General features: G+C 40.5%; 1 protein-coding gene across 1 annotated transcript; it reads left to right on the forward strand.

Annotated features, from left to right (window-relative positions):
* The first annotated feature begins 1,271 nt into the window (after positions 1–1,271).
* On the forward strand, positions 1,272–14,973 carry man2b1 (mannosidase, alpha, class 2B, member 1). Its single transcript, XM_067585432.1, has 23 exons — positions 1,272–1,413; positions 2,106–2,208; positions 3,429–3,602; positions 3,699–3,892; positions 4,485–4,617; positions 4,748–4,893; positions 5,822–6,021; positions 6,152–6,272; positions 7,148–7,226; positions 7,821–7,930; positions 8,171–8,278; positions 8,383–8,499; positions 8,797–8,979; positions 9,086–9,183; positions 9,284–9,404; positions 9,667–9,785; positions 9,938–10,039; positions 10,765–10,852; positions 11,168–11,248; positions 11,484–11,708; positions 12,491–12,640; positions 12,875–12,977; positions 14,104–14,973. Exons 1-23 carry the CDS (start codon positions 1,303–1,305, stop codon positions 14,205–14,207), a joined length of 2,970 nt encoding a protein of 989 aa, XP_067441533.1. The 5' UTR covers positions 1,272–1,302; the 3' UTR covers positions 14,208–14,973.
* Positions 14,974–15,031: the final 58 nt, after the last annotated feature.

Below are 15,031 nucleotides of genomic sequence, written 5' to 3' on the forward strand. Positions count from 1 at the left end.
ATAACACTTCTCTAAGCTTCTCTAAACATTTGAGTGGTGTTCGAGATGCCGTCGCCACTCCAACAGAGCTCTGTCTTGACTAGTGCGTCCTCCTCTGAATGCGTAATCTTTGGTGTTACTCAGGGCTCTATTTTAGGCCCCATCATATTCTCAACATATCTTCCTCCATTGCTATGCTGATAACACTCAGATATGACTTTATCTAATGTCCAGTGACTGCAACAGCGTCTGTTTCTTCCCTAAAAACAGGAAGTTTAGATGTGTGGGGAAACACAGGGTAAAAATAGTAGTAATGAAAACTTCTCAAAGACATTAAAAGCTTATTAAATAACAACTGACATACTTTCTGGTTCAAGCTTCTCAAATGTTAAAATTAGCTACTTTTCTTTATTTCATATCATTATAAACATTTTTGTTTATGGACAATTATTCAAATAAATCAACTATTTTGAGGAGGTCCCTTAACGTACAGCACTGTGCTAAAGTTTTAGGCACTTTAGATGTTTAGATCCATTATGCAATACTATCAGAAAGACATCTGATCAGTTCCAAACTCACTCTGCAGCATGACAACGACCCCGAACGTCCAGCCAGAGTCAGAGAACTATCTTCAGCAACAAGAAGAACAAGCAGTCCTGCAGCGGCTGGTTTGGCCCCCACAGAGTCCTGATCTCTACATCATGGAGTCAATCTGGGATTAACATGAAGAGACAGAAGCAGCTGAGACAACCAGAAGAAGTGTGGCAACTTCTCCAGGATGCAGGAACAACCGACCTGTACCAAATACCTGAAAAACTGTGAGCAGGTTTACCAAAGAGAACTGCAGCTGATTTATAGGCAAAGCTGCTCACAATAAATATTGATTTCATCTAGGTTTCTTTTGTTTACTCAGCTTTTTATCAATTTATTAATTAATGAAAACTATTCATTGCATTATTGAAAGCATCCTCATTTCCAACTTTTAGTGCATAAAACTTATGAACTATTAAATTCACTAAACAATTAATGAATAAAACAAATAGTAAGTAGATCAACTGAACCAGTGCTCTAATATGAGAGTATTTATCAGTTTGGCAAAAAGTTACAGTCAGGTATCAGATTATTTTCTCCTTTCTGATTAATTCATCATATCAACACAGATAAACCGTCTCATCCTTCTGCCGCCTGCATCTGTTTTTTCTACAGCGCAGCCTGGAAGTCATAACTGAGGGAAAAGACCTCCGCCGTCTCCACGGTGGATGTGTTGTCACATGACCACAGCCAACATAAACAGAGGTCATATGATATTCTGTGTTTCCCGTCATGGCGGTGAGGTCGCAGCAGCTGGCTGCTGCTCTGCTCTTCATCCTCGGAGGGGTTTTAAGTTTTCCTGTCGGTCAGGAAACACAGCGGACAGCTACCTGCGGATACGAGGTCAGCTAGCTTCATGTTTTTAAACGTGTTAAAAGCTAAAGCTGAAGTCTAGTTTGTGCTGCTAGATAGATGTGACAGCTACTTTCAGTTTCACCCATCCGCCTTTTTGCTTTGTCAGTTTATATGAGGAAATGAAATTACTTAGAAACTAAAATTAGCAGTTGTTTTCTTCTTCTGCCTCTTTGCCTTTTTTAACAGTAGTTGACAGTAGTGGAAGAAGTATTCGGATACTTTAAAGTACCAATACAGCAATGTAAAAATACTCAATCACAAGTACAAATCCTGCATGAAAAATCCTACTTGAGTAAAAGTACATAAGTATTATAAATTTGTAGTTAAAGTATTGCAGTAAAAGTAGTGGTTTGGTTCCTCTGACTGATATATTATTATATATGACATCATTAGATTATTAATAGTGAAGCATCAGTGTTAGAGCAGCATGTTACTGTTGTAGCTGCTGGAGGTGGAGCTAGTTTACACTACTTTATATACAGTTAGCTAGTTTAGTCCAGTGGTTCCCAATTCAGGGGTCGGGCCCCTACAAAAGGTCGCCAGATAAATCTGAGGGGTCGTGACCCCGACTACACACTGCTTTTTGTAAGATCTTCATCTGGAAAGTAACTAAAGCTGTCAAATAAATGTGTGTGTGTGTGTGTGTGTGTGTGTGTGTGTGTGTGTGTATGTGTGTGTAGTCATGTCATGCTACCAAGTCCAACATGCTGAACGTCCACCTGGTCCCTCACACACACGATGATGTCGGCTGGCTCAAGACTGTGGATCAGTACTTCTATGGAGGTCAGTCGAACACACAAACGTACACATACATACAGATAATATGTGTGTTTACCTTTTTCTATACTGTTTCACTATCATATACCTTACTGTAATCTAGTGATGTAGCTGCCAAAATGTGCACATACCTTCATGATAACACAAGTTGTAGTAGCTCCTGTAGAAGTGTAGTTATTGCTGCTTTTAGGGGCCCTGAAGTAAGAAACTCTGTGCTCAGCATTTACTGCATATTATATATTATTTGTTAGTTGTTGTTTTTCTCTCTTTATTAGAACCGACACAGAAATCCATCCACAGTCAGCAGTTATGAATTAATAATTTTTTAACATCCATAAATGCACCTCAGCCCACAAATATTTCATTCACCCCTTTCAGTTTTTACCAATTGGATCCACCGTATTTTAAAGAGATTTCATTCTGACTTTCACGTTCATTTTTCTACTTAAATGGACAAACAACATGCTTTAATGATCTCTGCAGCTCTCACAAGGCCACCTCATGTCTTGCCAAGCAAACACTGTAATAACAGTTTTATAGTTTGAGTGACATTGAGTGAATAGCTTGTATATTTCAACGTCACATGTCTTTTTATAGCGGGTCAGCCGCGTGTTCTGCAGGTGACCGTCCATCTGACCTCTGTGTGTTATTTTATGTGAGGATGTGTAAGCAGAGGTCATCTGCACTGTAGATGGATGATGTGTGTGTGTGTGTAGAAGCTCATGTTTTAGCCTGCGTGTGTAAGCGTAGTCTAATACTACAGTGTAAGCATGAGGTTTTCAGTTTTAAGATTTAAAAAAAAAAATCAGATAATTGTGTAAAAAATTGCACATTTCTATAAGTTTTAGTCAGGTGTTTTTTTGCTTAAAGCTACACAAGTGTAAATGTAATTATATTTACATACTGTACATGTAAGTGTGTTAAAACTGTGACAAATTAGTTTTACAAATGTCCTTTTGCTGTTGGAAATAATTCATATAAACGTAACAATTCAAGCCTTACATCTGGGATTTCCACATGATTAAATATAACATATTTTGGGTCTTATGAACTAAAGCTAAACTTTTGTAGCTTTTGTTTGCGGTTTGTAAAATAAGAACAGACTCTGTAGACAGTGTCGTAATATTTCTTTACTGGGACAACATTCTTTAAGCAAGAATGTGTTTTATCAGTTTAAGCTTTTGTCTTCAGTCCATATGTGCCTCTGTGTGTGTGTGTGTTCGTAGACCGTAACGACATCCAGCATGCGGGGGTGCAGTACATCCTGGACTCAGTGGTGGATCAGCTGTTGAAGAATCCAGACAGGAGGTTTATCTATGTGGAGACGGCTTTCTTCTACCGCTGGTGGAAACGGCAGAGCTCCGACATGCAGCAGACAGTCAAACAGCTGGTTAATGAAGGTACATGAACCAATACTGTACATTTACATTAACATTTATACTGGACAGCTTTCATTTCATAATCTGCTCAACATTTCTTTCCTCTCCTCCTTCCAGGCCGTCTGGAGTTTGTGAATGGCGGCTGGTGTATGAGTGACGAGGCCACCACCCACTACAGCGCCGTCATTGACCAGATGACCATGGGCCTGAGGTTCCTCAATGAGACTTTTGGGCCTTGTGGTCGTCCCCGCGTCGCCTGGCACATCGACCCCTTCGGCCACGCCCGTGAACACGCCTCCATGTTTGCACAGGTAGCTTAGCTCAAGTCCACAGCCAAGAAAGTCCCGTCTTAAAATTATCACTATTTTTTAATTTGAATGAGTTAATAAAGGATAATCAGAGATGTAGATACGTCATAGTGCTACTATTGGACTCCACATGGTGCCTTTAAGTTGTTTGTAGAAGTTGTTTAATGTACAAATAAACCAAACAGACAGGAATAAGTAAAGTTAATCTAATAATAGTCAAAACCAGACATCCAATAACTGGTTTGGAAACCAGATATACTGGATATTACAGGGTTTTTGCATAAATTCAATTAGGAAATATATTTGCTACATTTATTTCTGGGCATTAATATCAAATACAGATGATTGTTGCTTATATATGCATGTATTCGCTGCTCTTCTTTGCTTCTTTGCAGTTATATATTCTGCTGTTTTATTATTATTATTATACTTTTTATGTATGAATTGGTTTAAAAAACATTTATCATATATAATGAAAAATGTGTGACATGGCATAATTCATGTTATGAGAGGTTCTTCCTTCTCATTCCATCAATTTGCAAGAGTTAAAGGAATAGTTTGAACTGGTTTACTCACCTGTGTGTCTTTATTCCAGATGGGATATGATGGCTTCTTCTTTGGTCGTCTGGACTACCAGGACCGCAATCACAGGATGATTGAGAAGGAGCAGGAGCTTCTGTGGAGAGCGTCTGACAGCCTCACACCGCCGATGGCCGACCTCTTCACCGGTAACCAAAATACTTTAAAGGGGCTTCTTCACTCACATTACAAAAATACTTATTTTTCTAGTGCATGCCCAGACACCGCTAGAATAATATTTTTTGTAATGTAACCTTTGCCCTCTATAACACCCAACAGGGATCCTTCCTAATGGGTACAACCCACCTGAAGGCTTCTGCTGGGACCAGTCCTGTGATGATCCACCAATCAGAGATGACCCTGACCTGGAGGACTATAATGTCGATGATGTGGTGAAGCGCTTCCTCATAATCGCCAACAATCAGGTTAGACACACACGCAACTGAACATAAACACACCTCATAAGTGAAAGTGTAAAGGATATACTGGCTAATGACAAGCTCACTGTACACAATCCTGTGTATGTAACAAAGACAAATAATTTGATTTTTATTAAAATATAGGCAAAAAATAAGCAAAATTAAAGTCCCCCTTTACTTATTATTACTTCACTTGGATGTTGTTCTCTTCACTGTGTAGAAAACTGTATGTCCAGAGTTTATTTTCACATTAATCTGCTGAAAGGTGAACATTTTTCTGTGCTCACTTTAAATCTGAGGTTAAGGCCTGTACCTCTGAGCATGACTTGTGACATCACAGCTAGTTTGTAGCAAACTATGGTCCAATAAGCAATATGCAGGAGTAGCAGTAAAACTTTTGAAATTAAAACTATTTGCATGATTTTTCACTAAGGGAGAAAGTAGATTTTTAAGGATTTTAATTGATTTTTTTGTGTGGAAAAACTGTATTGGACACAAGTATCATTCAAAGCAGAGTATTTTTATCTTTAAGAAACAAGCCTCAGCCAATAAAATGTCAGCATACTGACTGTCTTCTATATCGATCACAGAAACCAACAAGACAAACTACTTCTACTACTGAGTGATACTATATGATTAGATGTGGAAGTGTGGCAGTGCTGAAAAACTCAATTTCCATTGATGTTACGCCACTTTTGTACGTCGTACCACCACTCTCACCAATATTTAGTCATCAAATAAATCTGCTATTAATGAGGAAAAAACAAATATGAAAAAGTACCTACCAGGCAGGCAGACATCTGTAGGAGTTGTATGAATTGTTAAATTTTGGTGAATTTAATATCTTGTGTGTCCATTCTGACTAGCCAAAGAATATACTCAAAACACGAGATTCTCATGTTTTCTCCTCCTCCTCATCTTCCTCCTCTCTCAGGCTTTGGTGTATAAGACCAATCACATCATCATGACCATGGGCTCAGACTTCCAGTATGAGAATGCCAACCTGTGGTACAAGAACCTGGACAAACTCATCCACTACGTTAACGCCCTGCAGGCGAACGGCAGCATGGTCAACGTACTCTATTCTACTCCCTCCTGTTACCTCCAGGAGCTGCACAGAGCAAACCTTACATGGTAGTATGAACTTTAAACGAGTAAGAGAATTTAATTGCCTATTTAAAATAAGATGAACCTACAATTACTGTATGAAGAACTGTTTTTTTTGTGTGTGTATTTTTGTTTCAACTTCTTCTTTTCTTCACAGGGCTTTGAAGAGAGATGATTTCTTCCCTTATGCAGACAATTCTCATGATTTCTGGACCGGCTACTTCACCAGCCGACCGGCACTGAAACGTTACGAAAGGCTCAGCAACAGCAATCTGCAGGTAGACAGACGTTCACTCTGAGATTCCAAACACGGATTCATGAAAGCCAAAATCTCTTTACAGCTCACACATTCAAAGATTATAAATGTCATCAACTGAGAGGAGATTTAAAGACATGTCAGACTCTCCCTGGACAAGCTCTGTTCTGCACTGCACTGCACTGTCAGCTACCAATTAGCATGATAGCATACTTTAATATGTAACATGTAGCTAAACATTAGCATGGTAACATGCTAACTACTTGCAAAAGTTGAACGTTTTAGCATAGTAATATCATTGTTAGATGCTAACTACATATTGTGCAATTAGCATGTTAATATACTTGCCTACAGCATGTTACACTAAATGCCGACATATAGTATCGCATGCTGTGTCATGTAGCTCTTATTAGCATTATTATGCTTTGTTAGCATTAATCTCAAATTACATTTGAGGATGATGGGAATTCTATCATTAGTTTATGCTGCGTTTAGGTCATATCGTTCATACTAATTATGATTGTAATGTGGTTTAAAAGCAACCATCACCACTGTAACACACAAAATAAGCTAATTAAGGCTGTTAAAATCATGTGACTACAAGGCCAGCAGTGGGGGTAACCAACATAAACTAGTGCATGAACACTCCCGAGTCAGAACAACTGGAAGTTTTCCTGTTCTTCCCATTCTGCCGGCATTGTGAGAATGCAGCATTAAAAGGTGTCTTGACAAGTGAAAATCTTGACTGTAGTCAGCAGATCACCAAAGTCAATGGATTCATCCTCTTGGACCACAAATTTCTGTACTAAATGTTGTGGCAGTTGCCAAAATAATGCACTCTGAAGCAGTGAAAAGATCTGCTGACTGTTGTAACTGTGTGGCTTTGTTTTCATACAGACGTGTAACCAGCTGGAGGTACTCGGTGGGCCGAACTCCAGGAAGGGACCCTTTGGGGAGGGTGACAGCCAGCCCATGAGTGAGATTTGGTTTTTACTCATTTTTGCTCTAAAACATAAATTATGGAGAAAGGCCACAGGGGAGGGAAGCTGTTATATCTCCTCCTATTGGTCACATTTATATCTCTATATGAAAAATGGCTATTAAAGGACCAGTCTGTAAGATTTTGTGGCGTCTAGAAGTGAGGTTGCAACCTTCCCCTTCCAAGCATGTAGCTTGAGAGGCCCTCTCTAGAGTCAGTATTTGGTTTGTCCATTCTGGGCTACTGTAGAAACATTGCGGTGCAATATGGCAGCCTCCGTGAGAGGGGACTCGCACCTAAGTAGATATAAAGAGCTCATTCTAAGGTAACGAAAACATGAGTCTTATTTTCATAGGATTATACACTGATTAAAACATACAGTATTTATGAATATTATATTCCATTTCTGCCAAGTCCGTTCTCTAGACGCCACTAAATCTTACACACTGCTCCTTTAAATGGAGAAATGAATAACTCACCAAATATTCTCAGTGTCACAGTGTCATTATCATGGTCTCGGTACCAATAAATATGACTGAAAACAAACAAACTGTTGGCGACTGACAGTTGCTCCCCTGCTTTCATTGGCAGAGAAAGCCATGGCGGTGGCTCAGCACCACGACGCAGTGTCAGGCACTGAGAAGCAGCATGTAGCCAACGACTACGCCAGGAGGCTCGCCAACGGCTGGCAGCATTGTCAGGTATTTCAAACCACACAAGGCATTATTTGCTTATGAGTTTGTACATGAAGATATATGAATTACTGTAGGTTCCTAAGTAAAGCTGTCCATCTGGATCAGCCACAATTTTGCATCATGGGAATTATAAGCCAAGCTGCAATGTGCCTTTTGACCAAGTATAATGCTTAAATTGAAATGACCTGTTGTGTTATTGTGTGTCCTTTATGTGATCGTAGTATTTAATGTATCTGCTCCTTCCAGGTTCTGGTCAGTAACAGTCTGGCTGCTCTCAGTGGTTCGTCCGCAAAGCGAATCTACTGTGACAACCTCAACATCAGTGTGTGTCCTCTCACTGAGTCCAGCAAAAAGGTGACACATACACACACTCTCATGAAATCCATTCAAACTCAGACAGATTTATTCCATTTCTCTGTAACATCTGAGACTCAAACCCACATCTCTCTCTCTCTCAGTTCTCAGTCAACGTGTACAATCCTCTCGCTCGGCCCGTCACTTGGCCAGTCAGGCTTCCGGTCAACGGAACAGCTTACGCCGTATCTGATGCTAACGGGAAATCTGTGGACTGCAAGGTCAGTGTGTGTGTGTGTGTGTGTGTGTTTGGCAGCATTAAGTATGAGGTAATCCACAACAAGCTGTGTCAGAAAATGATATGTGATGTTATATTTTATGGCCTTTTGCAAGTAGTTAAAATATATTGTTTTCAATCATATTTTAAGACAATACACTTTTCACACTTTTTATAACCTTTTGGCCCTGATCCTGCAGCCGTGGTGTATGGTTAAAGTACTTCCTGTAATTTTTTAAAACTGGGAAAATACATCAAAAAGACATAACCAGTTAACAGCTTCTCTGTGTCATTGTTCCAGGTGGTTCCAGTGTCCACAGTCACTCAGGAGGTGAGGAAGAAACGAGGCTTTGCCGTCAACGAGCTGGTGTTCCAGGTCCAGGCTCCTCCTCTGGGCTACAGCACCTACTCCGTGTCCCTGCTCAAGAACGGGCCTCCGCCCGCGTCCACGCAGCACCGCGCAGCCACCGCCATCCAGAACAAGGTCTTCACACAGCTGTATTATACGCTTGTTTCATGTTGTTGTCAATGAGATGGAATTGTTCAGTCAGTCGGCGTGATGTCAAACAAACCTGCGTTCTCTCCTCCAGTATCTACGAGTGACCTTTGACCCCGACACCGGCCTGTTGAGCAGCCTCAGCAACTTGGAGACCAAACAGACCATCAAACTGAGTCAGAACTTCTATTGGTTAGTATCTTTCTGACAGAAACATATCTTTGAACTCCAGCCAGGACACCTTTGTTGTTAATATGTGTGTATTTGTGTGTGTGTGTGTTGCATGTTCCAGGTACAACGCCAGTGACGGGAACAATTCGTGGAGTAACCAGCCTTCAGGTGCTTACATCTTCAGACCGAACTCCTCCACACCTTTTATAATCAACAAGATCGCCAAGACTGAGACTGTTCAGGTAGAGAGTGAGCCTCATAATATTACACCTCATTCCTTTTTTATCTCACACCCTGCGTTGAGTTTAATTAAGTAAATACAGATTGTCTTTGCACAGTTAATTGTTCATTAAAGAGAAAAGTAAAGTTTTGGAGAAACAGTGTTTGCTTGCAGCAGGAGAGTGTATAATTTATTTGATGAATATTTCAATGAAAAGGAGTATTAATAGTGTGAAAGTAAGAATTTACTTATTTATTTATGTTGTATCCCCACCCTCCCATCAGACCTCAGTGGTGCAGGAGGTGAGGCAGTGGTTTGCTCCCTGGGTCTCTCAGGTGGTCCGTCTCTACACCGACAGCAGAGCTCTGGAGCTGGAGTGGACAGTCGGGCCGATTCCCATTGAGTGAGTATAGTAGAGCCATATACGGTATCATGTCTGGTTTTATATGTTGGTAAATATACAAATAGAAATTGCAGCATTTTTTTTTTATTAGTAGTTATAATTTTTAATAATGTATGTGAGGAAACATCACCATCTCTTTCTTTCTCTCGCAGTGACGATCTAGGGAAGGAGGTGATCACTCGTTTTGACACCAGTATCAAATCTTCAGAGATTTTCTACACAGACTCTAACGGCAGAGAGGTGCTGCAGAGAAAGTAAGCTGACCACCGACACCGACTGGATTTACACGCTTAACCCGAACAATGTGAAAAAGATGTGCTAGTAAGATCACTATAGCCTTAATTGCCAAGAACGTTTTCCATCCTTACTGATTGAGATTTCAAAAATCCAGTCGAAATCGGTAGAAAAGTCAGTTTCATGCCAAACTGGTTGCAGCTATCACACTTTTAAACCACAGACGGAGTGTTTCTATCAAACTTTGTCTTTGTTTGAATGGTATTTAGTATCGTCTCTTCTTCTAAAAAGAAATTAATAGAAACAGTCGGCGTTATATTAGAAACTACATTTGGCAAATTTATTCTAAGATCAAGATGGACACTTTTGAATCCAACTGCTAACAAAAAACAAACTGGTCCTTAAAATGAGCCCTTTATATCTATATAGGGTCCCCTTCCACAGAGACCACCATGTTGCACCGCCATCTTTTCTACAGTAGCCCAGAAGGGACAAACCAAACACTGATTCTAGAGAGGGCTTTTCACATTTTTCGTGAGTTTCGCTGCCACGATAGGTTCTCCAAAACACTTGGAAGGGGAGGAGGAATCGGGGGAGTGTTATTTAGTTGGTGGCAATCTCCAATCTCACCACTAGATGCCACTAAATCTTACACACTGGGCCTTTAAGTGTTCTTTTCCTGAACTCACTGTGTCTTATAAGGACACTCTGATAGCTGTACGTGTGTTGCTGTTGTGTCCTACAGGAAAGACTTCCGGCCCACTTGGCACCTGAAGCAGTCAGAGCCCATCGCTGGAAACTACTATCCCATCAACTCTCGCGCTTTCATCAAGGTGTGTGAAAAGAAGTATGACATTGCTTCTAGGGCTGCAACTAATGATTATTTTCATTATTAATTAATCTGATGATTATTTTCTTGATTAACTGATTAGTTGTTTGGTCTATAAAATGTCAGAAAACTGTGAAAAATGAACATCATAATTTCCTAGAAGCCAAAGTAATGTCATCAAATGTCTGGATTTTTTTTTTAAATAGTGCATAAAAATATCATAAAAAGATGTTCTCCAGGAAGTTAGTGTCTTTAATATGTACTTTTTCACTTCTCAGTTTACTTGGTTAACTGTGTATGTGTGTTTGTGTGAGATCAGGACGATGTGGACCAACTCACTGTGGTGACAGATCGCTCTCAAGGAGGAGGCAGCATCAAGAACGGCTCTCTGGAGATCATGGTTAGACACACACAAACACACAAACATAGCCCATCACTGTCAACATGTTAATTACTTCAATCCACACACACACACACCACTCAGTTCTGCACCACACTGCAGGCTAATCCTCCATTTTCAAGTATTTAAACTGGATCAGACCGAACAACAAGGCACATTCACTCTCACACAGTGTGTGTTTGTGTGTGTGTGTGCAGAGACAGAAACAGACTCTCCCTTTAACCTCCCTCCTCAGCTCCACCGCCGGCTGCTCTACGACGATGTCCGCGGCGTTGGCGAGCCCCTCAATGAGACCTCTCACATCTTCCCGAAGGGGCTGGTGGTCCGCGGCCGCCTCCTGCTCTCCCTCGACCCCCCGCCTGTCGCCGCAGACGCACACCGCCCCCTGGCACAGGAGGTGGTACTACAGCCGTTGCTGACATTCACTGATGGAGATGTGAAGCCAGACGCTCGACTAGAGGTGAGTGAGCGGCAACCATGACAGGTGCCACGTCGGTGGAATATATGAGAATAGGCTACGTGCAAATAATGTGATGTGATTGTTATGTGAAACAAGCATAAAACAGACCAGCTGCTGTAGGAATACTGTAAAAAATTACATTCTTTGAACGCAAACTGGACATTATGAGCCACTGTGTGTAGAATTCAGAAAATTTCAGACACTGTGGCCGATAAGAACTTACTGTATGCCATCAGAATAATGTGAAAGATGCTTCAATCATATAAAAAGTCTACATACAGTTAAACTACACAAGTTTAAGCAAAAAAAACTATTTTTAGGTGAGATTTGAACAATTTAAACTGTTAGGTTAGGGACATTTTCAGGTCATTAAGTGTGAAGCGTTGCTATGAGGATAATTGTGGCCATTAAAAGCAATTTCTGACAAGCTGCTGCCTGTTTGAGTTATGTTTCTAATTGTCTCCTGTATAAACTCTTTTTTTCTGCAGATTTAAATCCCATTTCTGTCCTGTTTTGTGCATATTTGTATTTGCAGACATTGTGCTCATTTTGCAAAATCTCAGAGAGCAGGCTGAGGCAGTTAGTGACACATGGTACAAGCCCTTACTACAAACTATAGCGAAGATGTAATCAAAATATGCTTTGCAATTCATATAACACTCTTCTAACAGATCAACCAACGACATGAGAGCACATTTATTTGTTCTCTATGTGGTGAACGGTGTGTGTGAATGAACCATCTGGCCTGTATAACTGCAGTTAAGTCATTTGTCTGTCTGTAGTTCTCCGGGCTTCAGGCTGCGCTGCCCCCTGCTGTCCACCTGCTGACACTGAGTCAATGGGATGAAGACCTGGTCCTGCTGAGACTGGAGCATCAGTTCCAGAGCTGGGAGAGCAAACTGAACTCACAGCCTGTCACCGTCAACCTGCAGGTCAGACTCACTAACACTATGTCACTGTCAAATTACAGCTATCAGAGAGACTAGTGCTGAAAATATTAGTGCCTAAATCATTGACAACATCCTTGGCTCTGGTAGATTGTGAGTTGACGATTTATAGAATAGATTAATTAAGATTAATATGCATAGAAATAAGTAAAAAAAAATTAAACCAGGTTGGTTTATAGTGACACACGCACTCACAGATCACCTCTCCTTCGACTGTAGAAGCTGTTTTCCACTCTGGAGGTGCTGGGTGTCTCTGAACTGAACCTGTCAGCCAATCAGTGGAAAGAGGAGATGACACGTTTTGACTGGATGCCACAGAAAGGTACAGAACATCTATAACTGTCTAGCTTCACTACAGTAGTCCTGAACATGCTGAGACTAAATTTAGTCTGGAGTCAAAATGTTTCAGTTCTTCAAAGTGGTGGTCTGACATCACCATTCCTAGAGCCACAGCACTAGTACGGATATAACGTTTGCCCTGAGGGTGATACTAGACTAAAGGGTTCAAAAGGGTTCTTCTGCTTGTGAAAATGAATGTGTTCAGCATATTTTAGTTATCTGACAATTCAATTATGAGATCGAGAGCGAAGTTGCTATTTTTAGCTTGAAGGTGGCACTAGAAGAAAGCCTCCACTTTGGACAATAGTTGACAAAAATCAGGCAGCCACATGTTGCTGGATTTGTTCAAGCTGTCAGCTGTTTGGTGAGCTGCCAATCATTGATGGAGCACTTGGCTGGTAGCTGAGACCCTGAACATACTGAGACTAAATTTAGTCTGGAGTCAAAAATGTTATAGTTCTCCTGAGATATTTTAGTTTGGACCAAAGTGGTGGTCTGACATCACCATTCCTAGAGCCACAGCACTAGTATGGATAAAAATATAACGTTTGCCCTGAGGGTGATATTAGACTAAAGGGTTCTTCTGCTTGTGAAAATGAATGTGTTCAGCATATTTTAGTTATCTGACAATTCAATTATGAGACTGAGAGCAAAGTTGCCATTATTGGCTTGAAGGTGGCACTAGAAGAAAGCCTCCACTTTGGACAATAATTGACAATTACCAAAAATGAACATCTGGCAGGCACATGTCGCTGGATTTGTTTAAGCTGTCAGGTGTTTGGTGAGCTGCCAATCATTGATGGAGCACTTGGCAGGTAGCTGAGGGTCATGTTCAGTTTAAACAGTAGAATAAAGAGTAGAGGGTCAATACAGGAAATCCACTGACACATTTTAATTCAGAGGGTGGTAATCACTGCTCCATTAAAGTCAACTTAACTGTAAAAGGCTATTTCCTTGTAGGGGTTAATTAAGCAGGCAATGTAATATAATGAGTCGTAAATGCATTGTAGCGGTTCATAACCTTAATAGTAATCTGTAAGGTGTTTAACAAGACTCCTTTTATTCACAAGTACAATTCACCTGTTTTAATTTCCTGTCACCGTTTCCAGATGTTAAGCCCCTGCCGAAGAAGTTCCAAGACCCCTCCGCATGGGAGGTCACCTTGAGACCGATGGAGATCCGAACCTTCCTGCTCAGAGTCAGCCTCAGATAGCCCGATCACATGCTTCAGTTCTTACAAAAAAAAATTTGAGAATGATTCAGCGATTCACTTTCAATCAATTTAAAGCTCCTGTGACCTCTCGCTTGTGTTTGATTCAAACAGGCGAGAACTGTTTCTACACCGGTTGGAAAATGCGCAGACACTTGGATGATTACGGGTTCCTGTTTACAAAGGACATCTCTATGAGGACACTAAATTGAAACGAACTCTGTGGCCAGATGTACCTGAGCTGGATTTTCCAAAAACATCTGATTCGAGTCTCTCGTTTCCACTTTTAATGGAGCCGAATGAACAGTTAAACCGGATCCAAAAGATGTTTTTGGAAACCCAGATACTGCTCGTCACAGAAATCGAGCATCCTCATGGCGTTCAAACAGAAAAAAGGAGGTTATTTGACATTTAGTGACACTGAATGTATGAATTCTTTTAAGACATACTGTACTGTATGTATATTACTTGCTGAAGCTGCCTTTCATATTGCAGATGTATCAAAAATCATAAACAAAAAGACTACATCCCTCTACAACTGACCATCTTTCAGACCTAAAACTGAATTTTTAGCTGATTTTTCAGCACGTGCACTTCAAAAAACACAGAAAACCTTATGTGATTCAGACATTTTCTCTCTACAAACTGGTGCCAAATTATACTGACTGCCTAAAGTGTAACCTTTGTATTCTGCAAATATGTGTAAATACTTTGAAAATATTACTTTTATACTGATCAAGCGGTTGAAATTAAAAATCTGTCATTCTTACTTGTTGTGTTACATGTGTCTTAATGTTGCAGGTTTTCAGTTCATTTGATGTCGAACA

The sequence above is a fragment of the Thunnus thynnus genome, chromosome 3 (genome assembly GCF_963924715.1).
Source record: "Thunnus thynnus chromosome 3, fThuThy2.1, whole genome shotgun sequence".
Taxonomy (NCBI): domain Eukaryota; kingdom Metazoa; phylum Chordata; class Actinopteri; order Scombriformes; family Scombridae; genus Thunnus; species Thunnus thynnus.

Coding starts and splice junctions, on each gene's coding strand:
- man2b1 (XM_067585432.1), top strand. CDS start 1,303: ATGGCGGTGAGGTCGCAGCAGCTGGCTGCTGCTCTGCTCTTCATCCTC. Junction 11,249..11,483: donor ACGGCTCTCTGGAGATCATG/GTTAGACACACA, acceptor CTCCCTCCTCAG/CTCCACCGCCGGCTGCTCTA. Junction 12,978..14,103: donor TGACTGGATGCCACAGAAAG/GTACAGAACATC, acceptor CACCGTTTCCAG/ATGTTAAGCCCCTGCCGAAG.